This window comes from Leuresthes tenuis, unplaced genomic scaffold (assembly GCF_036924035.1).
Source record: "Leuresthes tenuis unplaced genomic scaffold, fLeuTen1.0.hap1 SCAF_22, whole genome shotgun sequence".
NCBI lineage: Eukaryota > Metazoa > Chordata > Actinopteri > Atheriniformes > Atherinopsidae > Leuresthes > Leuresthes tenuis.
In genome coordinates, this window is record NW_027325376.1 from 5,368,864 (window position 1) to 5,390,674 (window position 21,811).

Here is a 21,811-nt window from a genome sequence, read left to right on the forward strand (position 1 = left end):
TTTCATCTCAAAGGTGTCTAAATAGTGGCGAATAATCTTAATTTGTTTACTCAATGTGTAACTAAGTGTTACAACTATTCTTATTGATTTTGGTCACTGGAATTGAGACCAAGTAGTTTTCAGAAATCAGCATCAGGTTCTGATTATTTTCAGTTTTTAAGGTTTTAAACTGCAAAATCCTAAACAAATGCCAGGAAACAGACGTTTATTTTAGTGGAGAAGTACTATCACTTAATAGCTGTACTTCCCTACAAGTCTGAGGTAATTGTACCACACTTATTTATTTTCTACAACATTATATTCATTACCAATATGTCACAAGAAAAAACAGTCTTCCTTTTTGTTTCATGATGTAATTATTTGTTGGTTTTCTGCGGACAGCTTTCTCAACTATAATAAAATAGAGAAAGCCATCCCATTCTTTATTTGAATGAACGAACCTCTCCTTTGCTTTAATATGATTAACTTATTGGATATTCAATAGTATGTCAAAGGGGTTAAAAGCTCAGTCTACAGCAGTAAAATGCAACATACATATTAATGCAGCAGTTACATCAAATCAAAGTTAATTTGTTGGCTTCATGTTGGGCTCTCACATAGAAGACAGGAATATTAACGAAAGACAGTTTATAACAGTAAAATACTGTTAAGGAACGTTTTAATTGTATTTGTTTGTACTTAAAGCATATTTCTGACTGCATATATTTAAAATTTTTGGTTGTGAACGCATTTCAATGTGTAACACAAGTATTTTAACTAAAGGATTTAGTTATACTACGACATTTTTATGTAAAGGTCGGTGTTTATTCAGGAATATTAGCACTAAAAAAACACCGGCATTGCCCTTTAACGTCCCTTTATTTTCCGCGCGCAGCATCTTTAAAAGAGACGAGGAAAAAAAGTGCCGCGTGAGACAGCCAATCAGATTCTGCCATGTTGGGACAGTCCAGCCAATGAGAGCGCTCAGCCGGGAGCCGGCGGAGGACCAGGGAAGCGACGAACAACGAAGTGTGCATCCCGCTCATCCTCCGCCGCTTCACCGTGAAGGAAAACCAGAAGTTTCTGTGGTTCTGCCGCGGTTGGACTGAAAACATCCACCGTCATTGAGTTGTCAAGCGCATAATCTCTGTACTAACTCCCGGATTGTGTGGAATAAAAGCAATTAATATCCGTAAATGCGAGAAAAGGGCCCAATTCACATCAGGTTGTGCCCCGCGCGCGGCGGCAGTTGAGGCCAAATTAAAGTCCTCCTCCGCCTCCTCCGCCGCCTCCTCCTCCACACGTCAAACCGTTTTGCATACTGACTTCCGCCCCGCTCGGCTTTCCTTCTGCTGGTCAGCATCAGCCGGCGAGCAGCTGATACGACAGGAGGATACAGTATCACGTCGAGCCGTGAAAAGCTGACTTAAAAACTTAAATTGGAAAGTAGGCGGATGTCGTGTGCGGCCGATACAGGCTGAAGACGGACCGGACGAAACGGAGGAAGAGGAGGAATGTATATGTTTTTGATGCCATGGGATTAGCTACTTTCCTGTGAGGAGACGGAATATGCTGAAGCTGTCCCCGGTGTTTGTACACTGTACGTGGAATTACAGACTATTTCCCCCCAACTCTCAGCTCCGCGTAAGGATCCGCACCTGATATATTATCTGTAGCTGTCGGATATCCACGGCTGAAAAGCTACGTGGGTTGTTTTTTTCTCGGTGTTTTCGGTTTGTTTTGGAAAGGGGATTCCGCCAGAAACGCTGCATGTGCTCACCTCTAGCTCGTTTTTGTTTTTTTCCTAAGCTAATATTCATTTTTTAAAACTCATAAAACCAGATATGGGGTGCTCGGCTGTTATAACTCGCACCAGTCGCCCCTCCGCGACAGCCAGTAAAACCATTAGAGGCTATTAGAAACTGCTAGTTTTTCCTCTCACTGCACTTTGGCTCGCCTTTGACCCACGATGTGCTATTATTTCAACCCTTATTTTAACGCTTCCACGCCAGCAGTGATTTCTCCTCTTTTTAGCGAGTGTTTTTATTGATTTTATTCCTATTTTAAGTCGGCGCGTTTCGCAGGTGTATCCTTGATTTTCGTGACACTTCTCATTCTTCCTGTTAATTAATAGGCTATGTAAACCCTGACATATTTCCGTGTCTTCTTCTTTCCGGGATTTCCCACCTCCCTTGATTTAAACCCTCCATCCCCACTCGCAGGATACTAGATTCCTCCCCTCATATGCACCATGAGTTACATGGTCGTGAATGTATTGCTACGTGGACTCGTCATCTATGCGGTACTGGGCTTGGAGTGCACTTACTCGAATGATCTACCCGGCCACTCGTCTGATGCTGCAAATGTAGCCACCACAGGTAAGCGCAGTCCGTGTCTGATAGGTGTTTACAGTTTATTTACATATGTGCAGTATCACCACCCCCCCACCCGCCCTCCCCTTTCCCGGGTCCCCGGTGGTTTTCTCGGGGAAAGCCGAGGAATGCCCTGCGCAGTGATGGAGAGGACGCATTTTTACCCCCCTGCCACGCTCCCCTGTAGGAATTCATGACATGACAGGAATCCAGACTGCATCCTCACTGACGGCAGGAGTATTTACTGTAATGTTGCATGCCACACATCACCAAGAATGCTGTTAAAAGGCATGTTTTTGCCTTTGTAAAATCCATAAATGGGAATACACAGATGCGGTAAATCCACCCAAATTGCTGCCTGTTTACACGTGTTCAGGGCCATCCTGATCATCCGTCTCTCTTTAATCGTACTGTTGGCTTGTTCTAATGAGAGCAGGGTTTTCCATCTATTTGCATGTGTTTTTAACCAGGCAGCATCGATCGTTTGTGCATTAAACAACCTTCAGTACACAGTGGTTGCCTTATCTGGCTCTACTTTCATTTCACCATGTAACATACAAATATTGCTCCTTGCATCAAATGGAGCAGATGTCGCAGCTAATTTGCAGACCCTTTCCTCGATATGGTTTATTCCGCAGCTGACGGCCAATTTGATGTTTAAAACACACTGAATGAGTTTGTTTTAGTTGTGTCATTTTAGGCCAAACGTCAGATTCTGCAGAACTCAGCCTTCTAGTGGTGGTTCGTGTCATTTTGGATGTGGACTACGCAGCTTTTGCTTTCCAGAAAACACTTGCTTTTAACCCCTAGAGACTTCCTCAGTCTCTGCAAGGTTAAAGAGTACAGAAGGTATCTGAAATAACTCAGTGTCAGTGTGTATAGCGACAGCTGGGATAGTATTGTTTATAGTAGTGCAGTGAGCCTGTTTCTGCTCTCTGTTAACTAAGCTTAGTACATGGACTGCCAGGCAACCAGTGAAGAATTCAGGAAGTGGTTATTCCTGACATAAAATCCTCTCTCACTTAGCACAATTATCCTTAACTAGAAAATAACTGAGTTGTTGTGTTGGTTGGACCAAAACCAGACTGTTAAAATGCTTCTAAACATGTCAGCCGGACCAAAATCTTACAAAATCAAGCATCTCAAAACCAGATTTAACACAACCGGATGATGCCTGGATACACTCAGCCTGACTCACATTTAAGCTGCTCTCATTCCCATATTTTTCTGTCTTTTTGTTTTTGTTTCAGGCGTCTTAAACGAGTCGTAAATCGTCTCAACCGAAGTTCTTGGCCCGTACCGATATGCAGGATAATAATGTGGTTAATGCATTAGACTGAGAGCTGTTTCAAAGTGTTTTCAGCCCTTCGTTACACGGTCTTTGAGCACAGATTCTTTCATGTAAATGTCTTTAAAAAGCCTTTGTATAAACCGTGTAAGACTTTATCGATCCTTGAAGGGAAATTACATTGCTGCGGTGTCATTGATTATTAAAGATATGTTATAGTTATCGATAGATAACCAAACTAAAACCTCTTTGTGCCAAATTTGTGCTGAAGTTGAATTATTTTAAATGAAATCGAGCCGAATCGCACCAGAAAATCTGCAGCGATACCCACCCCGAGAGATCGCCTCGTTGTTTTTGTAGCTTGGCAACGACTTATCTGATGATGTCACACGGCAACGGGTCCACCAAAAGAGTCGGGAGTTCTCTCTTTGTGCACAGACGAACGTGGAAGCCCAACGGTAATGATTTTAAGCCTCCTTTGGGTCGGTGTGCGCTCTGTTCATCAGCTTGAGATGGATCATTTTAAGTTCTGGAGCGAGAGGCATCGTCTCATCCTTAATACTCACAAAACCAAGATATTTGACCCCAGGGATGTGGGAGTTCATGCTCCTCCGTGGCCGAGGTTGTTTGGAGTTAGCACAAAAGATCATGTCCACTTTTTATCATGCAGTGCTGGAAAGCCTCATAATGGACATGGAAAGGCAGCCTGGTTCGGCTCTCTGTCTGTTCAGTGTAAACATAAGATTGAGAAACCGATGAAAATAGCCATGAAAGTTTATTGGCAACGACAATCCTGACGGACCTTTTCTGATTATGAATTATTACCCTCTGGGAGACGTTTTGGGGCCATCAAATGTAAGTTTTAAGCTGTCGTTACTTGCAACAACCTGCCTTTAAATAGGTCACATTGTTTTTTGTCCTTTTTATGGTTGTTCTTTACCTCTCTGTCTGCAGTCTCTGTCTGTTCATATGGTCTTAAAGCTGAGAATAACAATGGAGTAAAATCGCCTTGATGATACTCCAGCTGTGTCCTTATCAGGGCTCCAATCTCATCCATTTTATCCACCAGCGATCTCACATTTCTCATGAGGATCCGTGGAAGAAATTATTTAAACTTCCTCCTCCCTTTTCTCCATTTTGTCCCCGCTCTGCCTCCTCTTCAACTCTACTTATTCCTGTCATTACTTCGGGCTTGGAAAGCCCAATCAGCTGCTCGTACGTGCAAACAACTTCCCTGTTGCCATAGTTACATATAACGCGAAGACAGAAAAAAGCGTTACCAGCATCACGGCGTCAGAACCAGCACAGAAAAATGGTTTTGCAGGAAAAAAAGCTCCATTAGATGCAAAGAAAGATGCGTCCTCCACAGCTTTCACAGGATGGTCACATGATGGTTTGCTCGGTTGTCATAGTGACACTTTCTTAGAGACTGGGGTTACTTTCATATATGATCAGCGGTCGACCCGTGACACGGTGACTGATCTCAAACTCAAACCATGTCCCAGTTTTCACGTTTACAGACGTAGTTTCAGGCAGATTTTCAAGGACATTTCAAACGATTTCTCACCGATTCGAATGTTTTCTTTCATCTTAAGTTCCCTAATGGAGAACCAGTGTGATCCCTTCAAGGTAAATTGAAAGTCTCAATTTCAGGTGTTTATTTTTTGACTGAACTGACGGGACGGCTTGTAAATGCAGGCCTGCAGACTCACTGAAGCTGCTCGAGGAGATGATGAACCTCATCCCAGGCAGCTGGTGAGCATTCACAACTGTCTGTTTACCAGGATGAAGCTGCTCCTGAAAATAAACCGAGGATATGCGGTATATTGATGAATGAGGCCAAAGCACACTTGGCCTTCTCCATAACAGCAGCATGACGGTGTAAGAGCGATCCAACGGGCCGACGTCAGCGCTTACTCCCCGCGTACAATGGAGTGCAGTGGATGGAGAGATAGTGGTGACTTAATACAATGTCAGTAAACATGACCGCAGTGTTGCCCGTTTCCCACACGGCTCCCTGGAAAGGTCAGCTCCCTTCTCAGTGGTCCTGGCGTCAGGCGAGGAAAACACAAGTCTGTGTGTGTGTGTGTTCATGCAGAGCTTCCCTCAGAGTCTGAAACAGGGTTTGTGTTGCGATCAAATATCCCCGAAACTTCAGCTTTAAAGCTAGACTTTGCTACAGTAAAATCTTAGTTTGCTGCTATCGAACATGTACGACTCCCAAAGTTTGTTGCTTTTAACAGATATTTCTGCCTTTAGCAGTTAAGTGCTGAAACTGTGGGGTTTAGGTTCAACATTTGGAGGTTTTTCTGGATCTTCAGATCCGCAGGTTCGGGGTTAAAGTTCAACACTGTTTACGTCTGTTTGGCTTGATTTGTGCCGGAGTTGATCTGAGGGTTTCATACGTGTGGAAGCAGACTGACAGCATGTGATCGGAGCTGAATTTGAACATGTTTGGCAGCATGTGATCGGAGCTGAATTTGAACATGTTTGGCAGCATGTGATCGGAGCTGAATTTGAACATGTTTGACATGTGATCGGAGCTGAATTTGAACATGTTTGGCAGCATGTGATCGGAGCTGAATTTGAACATGTTTGACATGTGATCGGAGCTGAATTTGAACATGTTTGACAGCGTGTGATCGGAGCTGAAGTTGAACATGTTTGACAGCATGTGATCGGAGCTGAATTTGAACATGTTTGGCAGCATGTGATCGGAGCTGAATTTGAACATGTTTGGCAGCATGTGATCGGAGCTGAATTTGAACATGTTTGACATGTGATCGGAGCTGAATTTGAACATGTTTGACAGCATGTGATCGGAGCTGAATTTGAACATGTTTGGCAGCATGTGATCGGAGCTGAATTTGAACATGTTTGACATGTGATCGGAGCTGAATTTGAACATGTTTGACATGTGATCGGAGCTGAATTTGAACATGTTTGACATGTGATCGGAGCTGAATTTGAACATGTTTGGCAGCATGTGATCGGAGCTGAATTTGAACATGTTTGGCAGCATGTGATCGGAGCTGAATTTGAACATGTTTGACATGTGATCGGAGCTGAATTTGAACATGTTTGGCAGCATGTGATCGGAGCTGAATTTGAACATGTTTGGCAGCATGTGATCGGAGCTGAATTTGAACATGTTTGGCAGCATGTGATCGGAGCTGAATTTGAACATGTTTGGCAGCATGTGATCGGAGCTGAATTTGAACATGTTTGGCAGCATGTGATCGGAGCTGAATTTGAACATGTTTGGCAGCATGTGATCGGAGCTGAATTTGAACATGTTTGGCAGCATGTGATCGGAGCTGAATTTGAACATGTTTGGCAGCATGTGATCGGAGCTGAATTTGAACATGTTTGGCAGCATGTGATCGGAGCTGAATTTGAACATGTTTGACATGTGATCGGAGCTGAATTTGAACATGTTTGACAGCGTGTGATCGGAGCTGAAGTTGAACATGTTTGACAGCATGTGATCGGAGCTGAATTTGAACATGTTTGGCAGCATGTGATCGGAGCTGAATTTGAACATGTTTGGCAGCATGTGATCGGAGCTGAATTTGAACATGTTTGGCAGCATGTGATCGGAGCTGAATTTGAACATGTTTGACATGTGATCGGAGCTGAATTTGAACATGTTTGGCAGCATGTGATCGGAGCTGAATTTGAACATGTTTGGCAGCATGTGATCGGAGCTGAATTTGAACATGTTTGACATGTGATCGGAGCTGAATTTGAACATGTTTGGCAGCACTTTCTCCTCATCGTGGCTCCTTTCACCTGCACGCCTCCTTCTTTGTTGTGAAGAAGAACCATAAAGCTCAACCTCGAGGAAGCAAGCGGAGTCACGATTTTTGAATTTTTTTTGACACTCTGCAGAAGATTTCAACGGAGGCGGCGGTTTGAAATGCGAACGTGGTCGTCTCCTGTTTTAATGGTGGTGTTTGGCGTTTCAACAAACAAAGCTCTTCCTTCTGGCTGCGAAGAACATGGAGCCATGATGTAATGTGTCTGCTCTGTGATAGTTGTCTGGGATACAGGCAGAACCTTTATGTAACCCAAATATGCACCAAAACAGCCGCCTGCACTCCTCCGTCATCCATCAGGTTGGAGCAGCCCTCATTAATCTTACTCTGTGCGTGGAGCTCAATCAGAGGTGACTCTTGTTATCTTCGAGCTCAGTGATTGCATTGATAAAGTGGCTGCTTTGGAGAGGATGCGCCGCATTTGCCTATCTCACCGCCGCTCGCTGAAGTCCTGCAGCGAAGGACGGGAATTTGCATTTTGAGATGCTTCAGTCGCCGCCGGCTGGCTTCGGCTCGACCAATCTGACAGACGTGCACACTTGAGCAAAGACAGGCAGGAGTAGGAGCCTCAGAGGGAGGTTTGGGTTTAGCTCTGGCGGCTTATCGTGACAGTGTCAGTGTGAACGTGTCACAATGTCCTGGTTCTGTGGAGCAACAGGCTCTTTTTTCTTCTTCTGATGAGAACAGACTGTTCTGAAGGCTACATAATGGGCCCCAAAACACAGCCCCGCCCCCAAAAGACTCACATAATTCCCGCAGGAGCAAGTGGAAATAATAAAAAGAGCAAATATTTACTTTATTCTAATTAGTCGGCCTGAAACTCACACGGCGTGGCCCTAGGGTGTGTAAATGGTCCAAATGACCCGTTTGATCGTCAGAATCGTCTTTATTCACCTGAATGAAAAAGGAAACTGACAGAAATGGCTTTTACTTTTTAGTGGTATAATAAAGGAGCAAACACAAGTGATTTATTACCATTACGGCAGTTAGTCTTAACCAGATTTGTTAGCTCGCTGTGAGCATTTTATTTATTTAGAAATGGAAAACTCTTCAGTGATGAACCCAGAGAGAAATGACGTCGGTTTATCACGTGTTGCTTCATGTTTTGCTTGCTTATTTTGCAGGTTTTCACTGTAAAATGAGTGTTGGATGATGGATAACTTCAAATAAAGAGGCGACGCAGTTGAGCAGCTGCTGCCCATCTAAATCTGGGGCTTTAAGGTTGTGATCCGTGGTAACCGTGGCCCCTCCGGATGTGTTCAGGAGAAGTTTTCCATGTTTGTTTTTCCACAGGGTTCACCTTTGAACCGCTGGCTTATATTAAAGATCGGAGTCCAGGATGTTTTGTTTCGTTTGTTCCTGACAGAAATCCTTGTTGTATCTTGTAGGAGCTCGAATGCTGAGGGCTTGAGCAGGAAATGTAGGTCACTGTACTCAGCTGTGAAGTGTTTCCTGCTGCGTACAGTAGCTGAGGATGCCCTCACCCATCCATCAGGGGGCTATTGTTGTCCCTCTGGAGCTCGTTTTAAGGTGCTGATCCCCCAGCTGGCAGCTCACGGGCTGTTGGCTTACCGAGTCCTTCACGACAGTGACAAGTCGATGTCAACAAGGGGAAAAATGACACAGAAACATGCAAACACATGGGTAGAAATGGTTCCTTTTTTTACGTCTCACTTCCTCTCTTTTTGCCTGTCGTGCACAACCTGTTACAGCTTGTTCGTAAGAAACTTTTCTCTTTTTTTCTCTTTAATTTGACACAAAAATCCCACCTGACTCTGAGGGGGGGGGGCGCATCCTGTTCTGAGAGTCTGATCCTGCTGCGCTGATTCTCGTCACCTTAACACCGGAAGGTGCCCTTCACCGAGGTCTAAAACTGTCACCGCACCCGTTGTTGTCTCCTGGTTAATCGCATCACATCTTACGTCGTGTTTGATGTAAATCTCTCTTTTGAGTGGAATTGGAAGTGGGGTTTTGGATGTGAGAAACAGCCCCCTCTGATTTCAGGGACTTTCCCCCGGCGAGGGGCACGTGACGCGGTGGCCTGGGCAAGAAGGGCAAAGGAGTGGTGTGGATTTCTCTGGTATGCTGTCCCTTCTCAAGCCTTACGAGACGAGGCCAAGAAGGAAAAGGGAACCTCACATGCAAGAAACCCAACAAACTGAAGCGTGATGATGCTTCATCCTTCACTTTCAGCCATTGTAATAAAGTTTTTATATGATAGACTTTCCTGCTTTTAATGTAAATGCTGCTTGAGAACAGGTGACTTCTTCTTCTTCTTGATGGTTTTCAGTTTTATTAGACGTCAAAGCATCTGATAACATATTCTCTCTTCCTCTGACCCAACAGGTCATAGCTCGGTTGCTTCTGCTTGGTTTCATCTTGTGTTTTTTAGTTTGTCGCCTGTAAAATTGCCCGTAAAATGCTGTATTTTTTGTTTCTCTCGCTCGACCACTTTGTTTTCCTTCGATCAGGTAGTGTGTCGCTTCTTATAAGCGTCCATATTTCAAAGCACCAACAAAAATAAATAAATAAAAAATGAATGAGACAAGCGGGAAGGTGGAGGAACAAACTCGGACGTCACTGAGCACACGAACCTTGTATGTTTAAAGGCAGCCACTCCTTATTTCTTTGCTTATTGTCAAGAATAATAACTGTGAAATAGGTGCAGGGAGTTATTGAAACATGCAATAACTCTCCAGCACAGCCTGAACCCTCTGAGACGAGCTTTCTGTCATTTCTTTAAGGAGTCTTCAGGAATAGTTCTCCAGGCTTCTTTAAGGACATCCCAAAGCTCTTCTTTGGATGTGGGCTGCCTTTTGTTCCGTTCTCTGTCAGATGATCCCACACTGCTTCAATAATGTTGAGGTCCGGGCTCTGGGGAGGATTCATCCCTCCATAAGACCTGTTGCCACTGATTTTCAGTCCACTTCTTGTGTCATTTGGCACAGCTCAGCCTTTTCTCCCTGTTTCCCTTCCTTAAGAATGGCTTCTTGACAGCCACCCTTCCATGGAGACCATTTCTGATGAGGCTTGGGCCAACAGTAGATGGATCAGCTGAAGGTCCAGATGCATCTCTCAGGTCCTGTCAGGTCACAGCTGGATTTTTTCCTCTTTCTTAAGGACATCACTTTCAGATCCTGTTCATCTGCTGCAGATAGTTTTTTAGGCCTGACACTTCTTCTTTTGTCCTCCACTTGTCCAGTTTCCTCAAATGTTTTAAGGACACACTGCACACCATGTTGGGATATGCCAAGTTTTCAGCTAATATCTCTTTGGGAATCAGCTTGTTGCTGCAGAAATCCTATTTTCTGTCTGTCAAACTGTGTTTTCTTTGCTGTTTTGGTGGATGCAACCAAAGAAAAATGAACAAATGTGTCTTTGTGACTGACTTCTTGTGAAAACATGCCTAAAGAAACTATTTAAAATGGGTTCTTTGTTCATCCCTTGAGTTAGGAGTCCCTAAAAAGTGTTACTGCACTAAGATTTCATCTTTAAATACTCAGTGCTGTCTGAGCTTTGCTATTAATAGCTTCCTCAAACACCTGGTGACTGATTTTTGCTTTTATATTGCTTAATTTTTGTCGCTCTTTCAAAACGAAGCACTTCCCTTAAGTCCAGCGGAAAAGTCTTAATCCTTGGTTTTCCACGCCTGAGGCCATGTGACAGATGAGGAACGCTTAATCCCCGCTGGAGTCATCCAGGATGTGTTTTCCTATGTGGATGACTTTGACTTTGGGTGAGCTATTTTGGTTCAATGCTCAGTCACTGTGCAACAAGTAAACCTCGAATACTTACTGAATTCTTATCATGCTCTTCATTGTGAGCTCTTAAGTGTAAAAAGCTCCAGTCGTCTGCTCTGATTGCGGCGCTCCCTGGAGACACTCAGCCCATTAACCTTCAGTCCAGCGGAGCATGTCGGAGCCGGATAATTAAACGACTGCTCGCCCTCGTCGTGTTCAGGGCTGCTGTTTCTCAAACATTCCAGGGAAGGCGTAGCGAGCGTCTCCTTTTCTGGAAGTTTTCATGTCAGACTTGGTGAGTTTTGACACGTTTTGCTCTAGTTGCACCCCCCATCTTTTGATTTTTTTTCCCTTCTCATTTTAAGCTGTGGCACTAAGCAGAGGATTACTGATGCCCATTATGGTGGTTTGGATGTGCAAGATTATCTCAGTTTAACTGGAAAACACTCTCTCTGTAGACATGTTTGTTTTATTCCATCTTTAAGTTTAATCTACTCGTCCACTATAAGAAAAACAATGCTCCCCATCTGTGGGACCTTATTGCTGTCACCTCAGAAATCTGAGAGCCACGCCCGTTTGCCTCCGTAACCGCGGATACCGGAGCTGCTCCACCTCCACCTGTTTTATTTGCACGATCTGTTGTTTCATTGCCACTTTAAGCAAATCGCAATCCAGTTCAGGGTGGATCGGGTGCAGTTGAGACACGCAAACGCGTGGCTTAGCCTTCTGGATTTCTCTGTTTCTGTGTAGGCGGCTCTTAAGAAATCTTGATTAAACGCTCATGAATGGCAGAGGTTTCTGTGTCGTCTCAGCGCCGCAGTAACCGTGTGTTTGCGTGGGCCTCGGCGTTGTTGCTCCTGCTGTTTTGTTGCAACATGTCGTGTCTGAGTGCTCCAGGAGCTTAAAAGCTTGGCTTTTATTTTGCAAGGGCATTGAGACAGAATACTGGCTTATGAGTTTCTGGCTGATTCATCCTCACCTGGCGACCAGTTTTACTCCCAACCCCCCTCTTTAAGAAGAAAGCATCACGAATGAGGCCCGATAAAAGCGTCCATTTTAACATCTTGTGAAAACCGAGAGTAACAAACGCGTTCTGTATCTTGTTTCTTTATCCTCTCTGCTTCTGCCTCCACACGAGCTGCTGGTCCATGATATTTGTGTCATACTAATGGCTGCTGATGAGCTGAAATGGTAGACTCTCCAGAAGCTTCATTTACTCGCCTTTAATACTGACCCGTCAGCTTGACTTATGATACTGCCACATGGGCACCACTTACACCGGACCCGCCTGCTACACCCTGACATCTCATTCCTTCACCCGGATCCACACAGCGTGGGACATCTTTGTGTTCATTGGCAATTTGTTTATTCAAAAACCAGATAGTCGCTGATAATAGACGCCCCACGTGTTGTTTTTATGGTGAATTATGAGAGCGCAGCGAGCGGGTTCAAGAGTCCCCGCAAGGCCGAGGTGTCCATGAATAAACCGAGTCCACAGCGGCTGGTTTTCACCTGTCTGGACGGGTCAAAGATCTGTTCTTTGGCTCGTCTGGACGGGTCAAAGATCTGCTCTTTTCTCCCTGCAGTCCGGTCTGTGTGGCATCCTTTGTGTCGCAGTAACAGAAACAGCAGCCAGCCCTGCTGATTTTGACAAGGAGCTTATCTATAGTACCCTACAGCAGCGGCAGTAAATGCTATCTACATCATGATTTAATGACCTCGAGCTGCACCCTCGCAATTCCTTGCAAACAAACTAACCCCATGTTTACATTCGGTATTTCCCACAAAACATAGTTTGCATTCCCGAGGCTCGACTATCAGGCTGAATGATTTTTCTTCCTCCTCAACATAGTTGCAGTGCAGGAAGAAGGTTATTTAGAGTCCTGCACTGTTTACATCCATGTTGGCAAGGTGGTGACATCCATAATATCTCTAAATGTACTTTTTTTATTCCAATTAGATGTGGAATAATCACTATAAAGATCTTGGCATTCAATTAAAATGCCACAGATTTGGTGTATTTTAGAGAAGATTTCTTATTTCTTATTTTACGCAAGCGGATGAACTTAAAGGCCTCTCCCTAAATCCCTTGCCGTTTCACTGATGAACACGAGGGAAACACAGATCCTAATAAGGTTTTTCACGAGAGAAACTCTTTGAACCGAAACGAGAAGAAGGAGTTCATCCTCGGCTGATATTCTTCCTCCTTCTGCCAACACTCGTGATGCCGTTCGGCCCGGTTCACACACACCTCTCGCTCTGTGTGGAAAGGTGTCGTATGAGAGTGGAAAAGGTGGGTTTGTCTCACATGTCTGCTCTGCCTGCAGCGTAAAGAGGAGATTGTGTGTGTGTGAAAGCAGGAAATAGCCGAGGACTCTGAGAAATCTCAGGCAGTGTAAGGCGCCCCCCTCTTTTCTCCCTCAGCTCCCCACAGTCACACATCAAACCCATCATATCCTGCTGTCTTAATTCCACACCCAGCTGGCTCCCGGATACACTTACGCTTAATCTGGATCCTCTTCCAGGATCGGGTTTTAGGTGAGACTATCTCCCAGGTAGAGATCTCCCTCTGCTGCTGCTGGACCAAGCCTCTGCTGAGGCAAAATGAGTTTTATCTGTGCAATCAGGAAAAACTCGCCTCGATAATCATCGGTTTCTCACCTTATCAGGAGCACATTCTGCTTCTTTTTTGTCTGAAACATAAAACCAGTCAAATACTGTTTGTTTGGTATAATTTAAGTGCTTTTGTGCAGCTGCAGGACGGTTTAAGTGGAGCCGACTCGATCCAAACTGCAGCAGAGTCCACTGTAAGGAAGGTTTCCGGTACGAGTCCCAACAATTCATCGGGATGATGTCTGCTGAATCAATTCACTTGTTTTAAACAAAGCATGTGTCGCAGTCACAGTAAACACTTCAGACACCACGCCGTCTTTTTCACCTCTTAACTTAACTGCATTTTGTGGAGAGGACAAAACAAAAGAAGCAGCAGAGGAACCTCTTAATGACATGCGAAACACACTCAGAAATGAACTGTTTTCAAGTGCAGGGATTCACTTTCAAGGGAGCGTCTGACAGCTAAATGCTTTTATTGTCAGGTTCCTCAGAAGCCGACGTGCTGCCCTCGGTGACAGCTCGCACGCATCTGTGAGTTAAAGCGGAGTGAATTACTTTCCAACCGCTTTCCTGCGCGTTTGTGTGTGGGCGCACGCCACATCCGTGCGTTCAGGCAAGGGAGACCTCTGCCATTGTTACTCCTTTACATGCTGACAACCGCGAGACTGACGGGCTAAAAATAACCCGCCGCTTTCCAAATTTGTCATCTTCCAGTCCGGGCTGTTTTGATTTTTAGCGTGCGTCCCCCTGGAATGCTCAGGGTCACCGACGGCCGCTTCCTGTCACATGTTTTCCTCTTTGACGTGCAAACAATGTCTTTAAATGCTCTCAGACATGCTAAAAAACGAGGACACCTGGGGAAGAAAGGCCTGTACAGACACATCTCAGCAGGTGCCGGGCTCTAAATGCAGCCGATAAAAAGCCATCTTTACGGTTGTATCTTTTCCTCTGAGCTGGAGAGGGTTGGTCTACCGACGAGAAAAGGATCAGCATCAGATGTCGTGTGTGCTTGTAAAAACCAAAGTAGTTTTTTTTTGTCTCTTCAAATATCCAAACAGCCAAATAGATACTCATGCTGCTATGCAAACAGCAGACTATGTAAACTTCCAAGCTAAGCAAATGCACTATGTAACTTGTGTCCAGGCATCAGGTGCTTAGATAAAACCTGAAAGAGCCTTACTGTGTACATGTAGGCTTTCAGCAGTTAGGCCTGTTATGCTTTTAACCGTACGGCGTTTACAGCGATCACACCTCAGATTGCGGCGTTAATCTGAGCGGCGGCCGATCGGTGAACGCCACCGTTGTAACCTGTGAGTCTTTTGCTTTATTTTTCATTTCAAATTTCAAGCGTATAGTCGAAACAAAAGCCAGCTTTCATGGTCTGTGACGTCACTGCATCATGTCAGGAGATTTTCTATTTACTCAAGAACAAGTAACCACAGTGTTATCTGAGCTCTCTCTGAGTCCAGTTGCAGCCCTTTGCCAGTGCTGGTTCCTTCGTTTTGACACATTCATCCCTCCTCAGTGTCCTCTGGTCCAAACTTAGCCCGGGCAGGCGTCCAGTCAGATGCCTCTTTCGGCCTCTTCTTCATATTGCCAAGTGTCGAGTCTATAAGTGACACGTCGAGTCTTCAGCAAGCAGATCCTGCATCAGAAACCCACAGAAAATGTTTCAACACCAGATCAACACCGCTTAACTAAGTGATCGGCGCCGGTCGTAGCGTTTAGCTTCTGCAACGTTCATAATTTAAAGGACAGGGTTTGCACAAGCTTTTACAGAGCTTTTAAAATGAGAAAATGCATTACTCTTTCTTTTTTTAGAAGATGCTTTTATCCAAAGCGACCTTCGAGTGTTGGGGTTCAGTATTTTGGGGACTGAAGCAGCAACCATCCGGCTGAAAGATGAGCATTTGAGTTCCTGCCCCAATATAGATGGAGTCCTGGTTTATGGAGTATGCATTATCAGCAAACACTTACAGCCTGTTATATTTTAAATTTGTGCTCCTCAGATACTCATCTTAGGCACAAATGAAGAATACCAGTCACAGTTTTCAGAGTCTACATTAAGTACAGGAAGGAAGGTACAACGTTGGTTACAGGACAGCGTTTTTGGGCTTTGCTTCAGTCACACAGTGAAAGCAGGGAGGTCTCTGGGGTTTAAAGGCAGCGGGGGTTTTGCCCTGAGGTTGCCCCTGTCTTCTGTTGAAAAACATTATTATAATATTCATTTAAGCACATCAAACCTGTATGGGACACGGAGGAGGACATGCAGAAATCTTATGTGAGCAGTGACTTAAATGTTTGATTAAAAACATTAAAAGTTGCAGGTTTATCCATCTATACATTTCCATTAGTTACTCTTTGGCTTGATTTAGAATGACCAAATAACATGGCTCATACATAGGTGCTTTACCCAGTCTAATTCAGTCTCTTCTTCCTTAATAAATCCAATTTAATACTCCTAAATTGTCTGTTTCCCGAACTATTCTGCAGTCAGATCCTTCTAACATCAACTGCAGATTTCTCTTTCCCTGTCCTCTGTTTCAGTCTATATATAGATGACAAGAGGATTGGAGCCATTATTATTAAACTTATTATTTTATTATTGAATACCAACCAGTGGACAGAGGAAGCTTGTATTTCCAGAGCTAACACAACAGTAACAGAGCTCAACAATTTCATTTAACATGGCCAACAAAGGTTTTATATGTCAAAACAGGGAGCGTCTAACTTAATTAGCGACTCTTTTAATTAGCTGGAGTGTTCGCTCATTACTTCTACCAGCAGGGATGAAGACTTACTGTCTTCTTCCAAAATCTCCGTACATTCAACTCAGTCACAAACTCGCAGTGGTACCTTCAGGTGTAGCTGCAGTCGATTTAAAAGATGAAAACGAAAACTTGCAAAGTTCAATGGATTTGGCTAGCTGTCCATAATTGTTCGCCAATACAACGATCATTAAAGTCAATAGTAACATCAATTAAATATTCATTTCTAGAGGGCATATAAGGACATTTTAGGGTGCTATGGCCCCCCTAAAATCAGCCTAACGCCGCATATAAGTAAAAATCCGAAATAAATTAGCTTCCACGCCCACGGTAACGTTAAAAGTGCTCACTCTTGTGAAATTTGCGTAGGATCCTGTTGAAACTCAATCTCAATGCGGTCCTCTAGTTTCAGTAATTTAACACATTAAAGAATGGGACTAAACTACTTACTGTGTTTCCTCCAATTAAAAACTGGGACTTAAATAAAAGGCAGGCCTCTTAGAATGGGCGGGGATGTAGGTGTATGAACACAGGATGGAACAAAAAAAAGTTTAAAAAGCACACAATGTGCAAAGCACATGGAAAAAAATCTCAGGTTTTAACCAGTTCACTGAAATAATTGTGCTGTGTCTAAGTAAACTTATAAAATATTTTAAATTAATTTGCTGCTAGAGGTGTTAAGTGTCCAGTCACGAATTTTCAAGCTAATAGTTCGTTAGCCTGATTGCTAGTTCGTTAGCTTGATTGCTACTTCGCCTATTCAACTTTCTGGCACCAACCCACTACAAAAGTTAAACTTCTTTAAATGTGCTCGAGGCAAATGGAGGAGAAGAAACTGAAAGTGGAGTTTTGCATACTTGCATGCTCCCTATAGGAATAAATGGATTTTCAATTGACTTATGAACCGAGTTTGCATTCGTTTCGAGGTATTTTAAAAGGGCTTTGTATGAAAATATGAAAAGTTATCTAAAAAACGGTGAGAATTTTAAATAAATAGACCTTAATAGAGGCCTGGTACACCAACCTGTTGAAGTAAATAAATACTTTGGCCTTCATTTGCAGAAATATGGCAATAAAGTCTATTGTTATCTCACCTCGTTACTAACATGCTATTTGCTAGCTTAAATCACATCTAGATAACAGCTGTCAATAAACTGTGAAAGGTGAACTTGGCACTTAAAATTCAGCACCTAAAATTGAACTTTTCCTGAATGCACATCATCATGAGAAAAAACTTCCAAAGGATAACTCAAAGGATGGGAATAACTCTTATATATTTTGTTCTCCCCTGAGTCTTTCTGACAGACTCAACTCGCTTTGTGTTTATCATGTAAAGTCTTTCCCTAAACTTCCTCCCAACCTAAGTTAACTTAATTCTTACCCTTGCAGTTAAAGCTAGCGAAATACAGAAGACCTTATCACTGCGGGAGCCAGAATTAATATTTTGACTGTCGAAATCTTTGAATAAATCAGCTAATTAGAGCTAATATTGAATCTTAGAGGTTACTAGAGTTAGTTAGATGGTTACTTTGAGATTTTATATGGATTCAACAACCAAAAACATATTTATTAGTGAGTTTCATGGGTGCCGGTGGAAGACTTTTGACACATGGAACGATTCCAGACTTTATGCTAAGTTTAAATTAGTCGATTTCTGCTTCAACATCATGAATAATTTATATGTTTATACACAGTTTTCTTCGGGGCAGAGCCAAAGCTTTTCAGTCTGTGAACATTCAACATTTCTCATTATTGATAAATTGTTGTTGGGTTATTTCACCTTCAAGTTCGTCTCAGCTCTCATTTGATGTTACGGACACTGACGTTATCAGAAGCAAGCTTCTGGATGCAGTCTATCACCTGGAATAAGTTTAGCCTTCATACAGCTACAACCTGCATGCTAACAAGTTCTTACATAATGTTATCAGCTGTGGCTAATTGTCAAGCTGTCAAAGTATTTTTGAATATTTCTGACATTTAATTTCTTTCCAGTCACTCAGAAAGTGCAGCAGTGAAGCAGTTTTGAGTGTTTGTGGCTTCGTTTTGTGCGTCCACAGGTCTGCTACGTGTGCTTGGATGTGTGTTGTTTATTGTTGTTGTGTTGGCCTTGGCTGCTGTGCGCTTGTTTGTTTAGTCTGGAACAGTTGCCTGCAGGGAGCATCATTATTCGTCTGACTTGGACACAGACCTTGACATGACTTCGATTGACAGTGTTCAGTACAAAAACCCCCCCACAACGTTCATGATCTCGTGGACGGACGTCTTTCAGAACGCGACGGACGCTGTTCGGTGTTGTGTGTGTTTGAATATGAGCTTCTGTGGTTGTTTTGCTGCTCCAGTGAGACATTTTGGCTCCCGTCCAGCTCAAACTGTCCATCGCTTGGAAGGCTGCTTGTAATGGGCTCGTTTCCCTGGTGGTGATGAAAGGGGGGGGGGCTGAATGAAAACAGGGCCAGGGGACACTGCAGGAATGACAACAGCACATGAGGGGAGTCCAGCAGGAGCTCCAGTTATTCTGTGTGTTGCTGTTTAAAGACTGAGCTGCTTTGTACTGTACATTAGCACAGATGAGAACTTAAAGAGCGAGTGGAAATCAGGAAATTTAGATAGACAATCGATTGATTGATTGATAGATAGATAGATATACTTTATTTATACCAGCAGGGAAATTTGTGGGTCACAGCTGCATAACACAAAAAGGCAAAAGGAATATACAGGGAATTAGCATACATTTTTCAGATGTTATTGTCTTTTTTTTCTGCTGAATATACGACTGTATTAGTTTCAGATGAAAGGTATTTAGCGCATTTGACCTCCACCTTCCTGACAACTATCCTCCTCCAGGTTACTGGTTTGCTACTCAAAATGTGGGTCATCAAACACGAGAAATTAAGACAATTTGTTGCCAAAAGTCATAGCAGAAGAAGGAGGAGGAAACACTGGAAATATCGATGGAAACCTGACATTTTGTGAGTTCCATCAAAGCTGTTTTTAGTCACAAAGCAGATCCTTGAAATTCGGGATGTGGAGTGGAAGCCATCTTAAAAAGGTCACATGCCTGTTGAGTTTTTCACCTTCCTTCAGCATTTGGGGTGACCGTGGCTCAGCTGGAGCGGTCTTTCTCCAAACTGGAAGGTAAACTGATCGACCTCTGCTTGTTGAAGCGTCCTTAGGCAAGACGCTGCACTCTGCATCGGTCACGATACGTTCACCGGTGTGATTGCAGAGGAAATACAGTATATAGAGTAAATCTGGGTGAAAAAGGCATGAGAAGAATTTTTCAATGGTTTTTCGTGCATGTAAGAGGTCCACAGCGCAGTTAGGTGTGAGACGCTGTCCCTGAATGACCTGAAATCTGTTGTTTATCGTCCTAGAGTTCTGTTGCTTATTTGCATCGTTGCTGCCTGGCAGCTAAATGGGATTCCTCACAGGAAAAAATGAGAAGCTGTGTTACGTAGCACCATTTTTAGCCAATCGCTCACCAATCGGAGCAGACTTGGCCTTTTGGGAGGTGTTTCCTGAAGAGACAGAAGCTGCTACAGGAAGTGCTTCAGCACCACAAACGTTGAAAGAAAGTAAACCCATTTTAGTTGACAATTTATTTGTTTCCGTGTGATTAAAGTTGAAGAAATCAGTGGGAAAGATGAAATGAAAGCTTGAAGTCTGGTAAAGCTATGGCTGGTATACAAAAAGTAAAAATGACCAAATAAAATCTGATTTTGTGACTTGAAATCAAAAAAATCCCGACACACAGGAACTGAACATGTGATCTGACCTAAGTTTCTCCTTCCTATAGACCCCTGTCTTATAGTGATGCCGCCATGCATGGGCGAGGCCGACCGCTTCAGTCTGGAGGCGCTGCGGCACATCCACAAACAGCTGGACGACGACAACGATGGGGGGATAGAGGTCAACGAGAGTGTGGAGGTGAGTTTTGTGGTTCAACATCTATGACTTGGGTTTATCAGCGCTGACTGGCACAGGATGCTACACCTGAGTTAAAACAACAGGCTCAACCTGTGGCGTTTAGCCTGGGGTCAGCACATCCTGAGAAGGACCTTTCTTAACAGTTGAGATCTTCAGAATCTTTCAGATGGTAAGACGAGGGAAAAAAGAAGCTCTTTGCAACTGGTTCAAAGCAAATGTTGGACCTACTTGGACAATGGATCAGCTGTTTTAGGCCCCTTGTAGAAGCATTTCAGCGTATAACACAGCTTCGTCTCGGTCGTTCCCATCGACGCCTTCTTCGGCTGATTGAACAGGTTAAAACGGTGTGTGGTCTGTGTGAGAGAGAGCGCTCTGATTGGCTGTTCAGGAAAGTAAATTAGCTCTATTGTGTTGCTTTTTGATGCCTGTAGCTTAAATCCATAATAAAATCTTACATGTACAAAACAGTCCTCGTGAACACATAAACACGCCAAGCTAAGCTACAACTATGTTGGATGCTAAAATCTGAAATCTTAGTAAGCCGGATTGAATGATTTTTGACTCGCGCTCCATGCTGCGCTACAAAGTTTTGCTGTCTTGCGCGGGCCTGGATCGCCATGTTTGGTTCTTGGAGGTTGTCTTTGCGTTGTGTTCAAGTGTGAGACGCTGGTGACATATGGGGACACAGCAGGAGGTTCTGCCATTGTCCTGCCAAGAGCTTTTGGACCTTACTATAAAGCAACACCGGAGATATTTGAGAAGCTTAAAAGCTAAGACTAACTGGGGGCTCACACCAAAAGCGTCTTGAGTGGCGTGAGCGGTCAGCTGCCATTCATTTTTAATGTAAGCTGGCGTCGATGAGCGGCCGGCGTTGTGAGCTTCGTGAGCTTCAAAAGCTGAGAGAGGCTCAACTTTATGCAAATGAGCAGCGATGCGACGGCGACGACAGCCAATTGGGGCCGATCTGGATTCCGAAGGCGGAAAAAAGCCGGTGAAATTCTCCGTGAAGAGGCCTGCTTCTCAGGACATTGTGGACCCAAATGGACCAACGACAACGGGACCTGTGTTTCCATTGCAAATATGCAGATGCAACACAAAGAAGGCTGCCCAGAGTACGATCCATGGTGAAAGAGGGAACCGATGTATGGATGGATTATTATATATGCCTGCTATTTGCTATGCATATAAGCCCCGCCCCTTTGGCTGCTTCCGGCTTCTCTGGCCGCTTCCGGCAGCAGAAGAGGCGGGTTGTGAGCCCCCGGTAAGGCTAAGATAACGCAGTTGGTTTCCAGCCTTACGGTCACTT

At 43.9% G+C, this 21,811-nt stretch overlaps 1 protein-coding gene across 5 annotated transcripts in view; it reads left to right on the top strand.

Annotated features, from left to right (window-relative positions):
- The first annotated feature begins 1,000 nt into the window (after window positions 1-1,000).
- stim2b (stromal interaction molecule 2b) overlaps window positions 1,001-21,811 on the top strand; it is a 42,255-nt gene continuing 21,444 nt past the window's right edge. For 3 of the 5 annotated variants that reach the window (XM_072376400.1, XM_072376399.1, XM_072376401.1), the window contains exons 1-2: window positions 1,001-2,357; window positions 20,375-20,505. In XM_072376400.1, the coding sequence (XP_072232501.1) occupies window positions 2,231-2,357; window positions 20,375-20,505 (258 nt within the window). In that variant the 5' untranslated portion in view covers window positions 1,001-2,230. The remainder of the gene's footprint in view (window positions 2,358-20,374; window positions 20,506-21,811) is intronic. The other 2 variants (XM_072376396.1, XM_072376397.1) reach the window with 2 other exon arrangements.